The sequence below is a fragment of the Xiphophorus maculatus genome, chromosome 3, assembly GCF_002775205.1.
Source record: "Xiphophorus maculatus strain JP 163 A chromosome 3, X_maculatus-5.0-male, whole genome shotgun sequence".
Lineage (NCBI taxonomy): Eukaryota > Metazoa > Chordata > Actinopteri > Cyprinodontiformes > Poeciliidae > Xiphophorus > Xiphophorus maculatus.
Window position 1 is genome coordinate 15,626,735 of NC_036445.1, and position 6,000 is coordinate 15,632,734.

At 38.6% G+C, this 6,000-nt stretch overlaps 1 protein-coding gene across 2 annotated transcripts in view; it reads right to left on the bottom strand.

Moving 5' to 3' along the window:
- The window catches only part of nkd2 (naked cuticle homolog 2), a 29,726-nt gene extending 24,038 nt beyond the window's left edge, over positions 1–5,688 (bottom strand). For both annotated transcript variants that reach the window (XM_023329711.1, XM_014470856.2), the window contains exons 1-3: positions 5,392–5,688; positions 5,261–5,287; positions 5,066–5,157 (exon numbers count right to left, since the gene is read on the bottom strand). In XM_023329711.1, coding sequence (XP_023185479.1) covers positions 5,066–5,157; positions 5,261–5,287; positions 5,392–5,416 — 144 coding nt within the window. In that variant the 5' untranslated portion in view covers positions 5,417–5,688. The remainder of the gene's footprint in view (positions 1–5,065; positions 5,158–5,260; positions 5,288–5,391) is intronic.
- Positions 5,689–6,000: the final 312 nt, after the last annotated feature.

Below are 6,000 nucleotides of genomic sequence, written 5' to 3' on the forward strand. Positions count from 1 at the left end.
CATAAGAGTGCTTCATTTGCATTCATTGAACCTGTAGACAAGGTTAGAGGAGGTTAATGGTCAGTGGATAATCTTAATGAGGCCCTCATCCACCTACCTTTAAAACTATTAAATAAGAACATTAAAAAAAAAAACACCCTAACCCCAGTTCTAGTTTTATTCCCTCCGCTTTTCCTTCCCTTTCCCCAACCACCCCCTTCCCACCACAGCCCCTCTTCCCTGCTCCAGGATTTTGCTGTACAAACCAGAAACAGATGTCTGCTGGGGCCGTGCTGAAAGACCCCGCTGTTCTGGATGCCAGCCACATGCTTTTCATTCAGAGATGAAGGCTCACAGCTCGCCTTCTTGTGAAGCCAAATATAAAAAAAAAAGAAGAAAAAAAGGTGGAAAAAAACAAACTCTCCAAATGCCTTCAAGTCTCTTCAAAAGCAGTACATATATGAGCACACCTTTTTGTCTCCTCTCCACCATGTATTGTTCCCTGCCTCAGCTAACAGCTTCTTTCCCAGTTTTGGTGTTAGATGAGTCAAAAGCAAAAATAAATAAATAAATAAATAAATAAATAAATAAATAAATAAATAAATAAATAAATAAAATGTTGCTGACAAAAATACTTCATAAAAGAAGCCTTTAAGTACTTAAAGACCCACAAGATCGCATCCCATGCATGCACAATTACAAACTCAGAATGGTGATCACAGTTTTATACATACAGCAGTGTGCTGAGAAATAGAAATACATCAGGTGCTGTAGTTTTCAGATTGTACAAATATTCCAGCCTAAGATGCAAATCGCACTCAGATGACTCAAAATTAACATGACAACTAGAAGACATACCCAAAAAAGCCCAGCAGTAAAAGTGTCCAAGCTAAACAGCTATTTGAACTGGATCACTGAAAGGGGATTTTATACGCAGGGAAAGTTTTATTCACAGATTCCAAATGAATTCTAAAAAAAACATTAGAGTACAATTAGTTTAGTGGGCTGCATGGGAACTATGCTCTTAAACTTAATTAAATATTAAAGGTTAAGTAACGTGCAACTCTCTGTAAGTCAAAATAAATTAACGTCTTTGAACTTTTGGCACATTATTAAATCCCTTCCTGAACATTTTTTTTTTTACTTGGAGGGAGATATCATTTACCTTTCAAAGAGGAATAATGCAGGCCTTTGTTGTGGAACTTAAAATGTTGACACACTCCCACTTCACCAGCCAACTCTTTGGGAAACTTGGGAACAAAAGGTAGTGCAGAAAGGATGAATTAACTTGTCAATATTTGACTCCTTGAGCATGTTAGCTTTGGGTCGCTGTTTTTAAAGGGGAAACACTTTAAGGAACAATCTGTATTTTTAGTGAAGTTCTATAATCTCTCTTGGTGTCTTTGGTGAGTTTAAATCCAGACTAGGTTGTCCCACAGATTGAAGCTAATCTAACAGGTTTTCTGAGAGGGACCAATACAAGACTTGCATCATCTTAAAACCAGTGCATTCAGAAAAACACAAAAGTCGTATTTGCAAAAGCTGTTGTTTTTCCTTTACCTTTGAGGCACCTTAGTTATACTTTCTAGCATTAGCCTAAAATGGTTCCTCTGAAAACTAGCCTTGCATCAAATATTTTTACCTACTATAGATATGAAAATTGCTAGTCAAATTGACTTGACCAAAGCGATAATTGATGGTAAAAGTATTATTATTATTATTATTATACATAGGGCCTAATCGTTCCTGTCATATCTCAAAAAAGTGTCATAAAATCTAAAAAATTTTACTTTTAGATATTTCTAACACTTGTAATGCATCAGTTTTCTTTTAACTACTTCAGAATAAAAGTTCAGATGGTCAGCTTCTTAACAGCCACTAATATAGCATTGCATCCCATGAATATGTACAATATTTACCTTCCACTGCATTGAGGATTTCTCCATTTCTATTCTCTGCAATATGACATATGTCTACAACAGTAAAGGGATCCATTACTTATAAAGACCTCCACAAGACCGAATTTTTAAAAATCCTCAACTATCCCTTTAAACCTTAACGCAGATTTTTCCTTCACAAGTAAGAAGCAATTTTACATATTCACTGACTTTTCACAGCATTTTTATGCTTTCATTTCATCTGTGGAGCTTTGACATTACACCAGGTGTGTGAGCAGGTTGAAGTCATGTCGAACACCTGCATAGAGGTGTCAAAAGCCAAGTGACTGTAGCCAGAGTGAGGCAAGTTATCCTGCTAAATCCCACAGGCTTTGTCTCCTTAAACCAAACTTTAAGAAGACAGTAGGATCACACGGAGAGGGCAGCCTTCCAGCTATAATCTTGACTCATGATTTGCAGTACTATCAATATTTAAACAGCTCTTTCAGTCCTTTGATCTTTTGTTATTTCTTCTTACAGCACAGAGAAGCAGTCACGATCTCCTAGATGAAAATGATTGCTTTATTTGGAAGATTTAAGGACATATTGGTTGCATGGATGCTTTTTTTCCCCGCCTCTGTCACTCTGGGAATCTGTCATCCAGCCCATCCCCCAAATAAGGGCAGGACGGGTGGGGGGGTTTCGAGAAGTTAGCAGTGAGGGTTCGGAGCCTCCACTGTTATCAGAGCCCTTTTATAACTCCCAGTTCTCTCTTTGAAGTCAAAGCCAGACAACTCAGGAATCCTGCTCACCCCCCTATTTGACAGTGAGAACTAGGGGGATGGTCAGAGCTAAACCATGTGTTTGGCCAGTCTTCTCCCACATTTATAATCTTCAGTGATTTTAACTCTCGTTTTTTATGAGAGCCATGTGCTGTAACACACAGGAGAAGAAAATATGCCTGGAAAAAAAAAAGGCAGAAGTTTAAACTGCCTGAAGCATTCCAGCTATTTACTGTTTGACTTGGGGATGTTTTATCATGGTTTGATCTCCAGACATTCAAGATCCTTTAATCCAATAATTATGTCCTGAAAATTCAACAAAGTAATTTGATCCAAGTAAATAATTCATTTGCAGAGTTTGGAAATAGTTGAAAAAGTGCTGTAATGAAGTTAAATCCTATATACGCCAAAGAAGAAGAAAAAACTAATGTTAGGAACATTTTAGGATTTTACACAAATGTAGTAGTAATAAATAGAGCTGTCACTGCTTGTTGAAATTTAATTCCTAAGTCCTGTCTGTTTTTGTAAAAGCAGCTGCAGTTAAAAGTGTTGAGCACAGATAAGACTTTGTGTGAAGTTGTATTTTCAAGTTTAGACCTCAAGTTTCTAAAAATACTGAGGAATAATAAATTAAATTCTTCAAAGAACAATTAAAACCTCTTGATATTCAGGCTTTTCACATTCCGTCAAACTTTGATGCACCTCATTTGGATCTGAAATGATTACGAAATGAAAGTTAAGTGATACACGATTTAGAGATGAAACGTAAAAGTGTGATTTGCATCTTTACTCGCAGCTTTTTAATCAGACGTCCCCAAAAATCGCCATGAACAGAATATGCCCATTAAGGTGGTGGCAGCATCATGCTGTGGGATTGCTTTTATTCAGAACACCTATCAAAAACTGCAAAGGACTTGAGACTGGGCCAAATATTGACCTTACTGCAGATTACAGCCATTAAAAAAACAACCAAAGTTTCACCAGAATGGTTTACATTAAAGCATAAGAATAACTTTCCTCCTCCTGATCCCATGTATAGCTGGTGGAAACATCCCAAAAGTCATCTGAAATTGCAGCAGCGGGTGGTTGTACAAAATATTGACTAAACTGTGTCAGAATACAAATGCATGGCCAACGTTTTGAACATTTTTGGCAGAAAATTATGGCGGTCCACTTCTTAATTATCAACTTCTCAATTGTGTTGGCGTTTAATGTGACAGAAAGTGGGAATTGTTAAGGGGTGTGAATACTTTTGCGAGTCACAGTAGATAAACAAACTTCAAACTTAGAATAGATTAAATAATACGGTAAACACAGCATAGTCAGAAATATGTTTTCACTACAACACAGTCAGAAGATGTAACTGCTGCAATCACTAAAAGACACATGAAAAGAGTTGATAGAGATCCACTGTTTGGGGTGTGAATAAGCTCATAATTATAGGAATTAATGACGCAAAAAGAAATTAGTCTCATGACTTTGATTGATGGGTGGGTGGGATCTGCAGACTAATAAGCGCCAAGCTTACGCCTTTCGTGGTTTTCCTTCAGGGGAGTGTAAAGTCAGACTCCTCTGAACCAGAGCAAAGGAGTCTTATAATTTGCACAGAGTGGGCGGTTTACGGCCCTGATATAATCCATAACTCTTCCACTATAACAACTACCCATCTCATGATTCGTCAGCCCCTGGCTGTGGAGTTCTGCCGTCCAGCTCCAATCCTGGTCCTCGAAGTGATGTAATGTTATAACGCCACAGAGGGCTGCCCACTCGGAAGCCACTAGAATGGGAGGCACTACAGAGAAAGACACCACCCTGGGTCATGATGCCAGGAGCCACCAGAGTAAACTTATATCTGTCACTCTCAGAAATAACTACATTTCCATCCAGCTTGAGCTTTTGCTGTATGTATGTGTGTGTGTGTGTGTGTGTGTGTGTGTGTGTGTGTGTGTGTGTGTGTGTGTGTGCGTGTGTGTGTGTGTGTGTGTGTGTGTGTGTGTGTAGGTGTGTGTGTATAAGGGTCTCAAATCATCCAGAGATTCTGGCAGGGATGGAATAACCACAGCAGTCTTGTGTCAGAGCCAGGCATGACAGAAAGAACAACAAGCTACAATTTTTACAAACACATCAGAGAGAGAACAGTTCCCATCCACTCGGGTCAAGGAGTTTTAGGATTTGGGCTAGAGGAAGAAATTGAATGCAGCAGCTGTAATGTGCTTATTCATTACCTCTGCAAACACTTAAATCTTACACACCGATTCTCCAAAAACGCAAAATAAACAAATAAATAAATAAAATCTGCAAACTTGATGCACAGCAAAAGGAAATTGCAGGTTAAGGGTATATTAAAATGAGTGATCTGCGTTAAAGCTAGCAATTATTTGAGACATGTGGCATTAAAACGAGAAGAAGAAAATAGAAAGTGTGTACCTGCATGTTTTTCAGTTTGTGATCTGTTGCGCTGTACCTCTCACATTCCTCCATCCCTCTCCGGAGGAAGGCATTCACAACAAAGCTGTCTCCTGAAACACGGAGAAACAGACGCATCACGATCAATCTGAGACTTATCATCTGATCAGCTCCGGCCAGCCTCCAGTTCGGAGAATCATGAAAGTTTATCCTCACCTTCGGGGTTTTCTCTGCGCTTGGACGCTTTGGATCCCGAGACAAGGGTGTGAAACAAGAAACAATTATTAGTTTCATTTAGGAGGTAACGTCAAAATCCGAGTTTGTTTCTGCGTTAAAACGTGTCTTACCATGTTTTGACAAAAGTTTGCCCATCGTTAATATCCTTTTCTTCCAAGATCAATAAAGGTACTCCGAAATCCGTCCAGGGACAAAACAGTCTACTAACTCTACATGGTCACATTGTGTCTGTTCAGCGAGAAGAAAACCTCATCCGCTCAGTGAAAGCGCACTTATGAAAGCATCGATCTCAAATCGGATGGTCAAAGAAACAAAAGAAAAATCAATTAACTGATCGACCAGGGAAACGCGACGCTCTCTGTATCTGCCTTTAGACTTTCCTGCAGTCCAACTGATGTGAAACCTCCTCAGCGCTGCAGAGACGAGCAACTGTCAAGTTCAGAAAGCAAAACACACTTCCTGTTCAGGTTGTGAAAAATAAGACACTATAGTAGACAGGGGAAGCCAAGTTCAGAGAAAACTGATGTTATGATTAGTGGCTTGACCTTCAAAGAGTTTCCACAAACTATGTAATGATTGCGTTCTTGCAGATTTAGATCAAAATTGAAACGTTCTTTGTTACTTGTTTTTTATTTAAAATTTGCTCATAACATACATTTTACTTTTTCCCAATTTTAGCTTAATGTAATCTTTATACACCCAAAAAACAAAAAATAAAT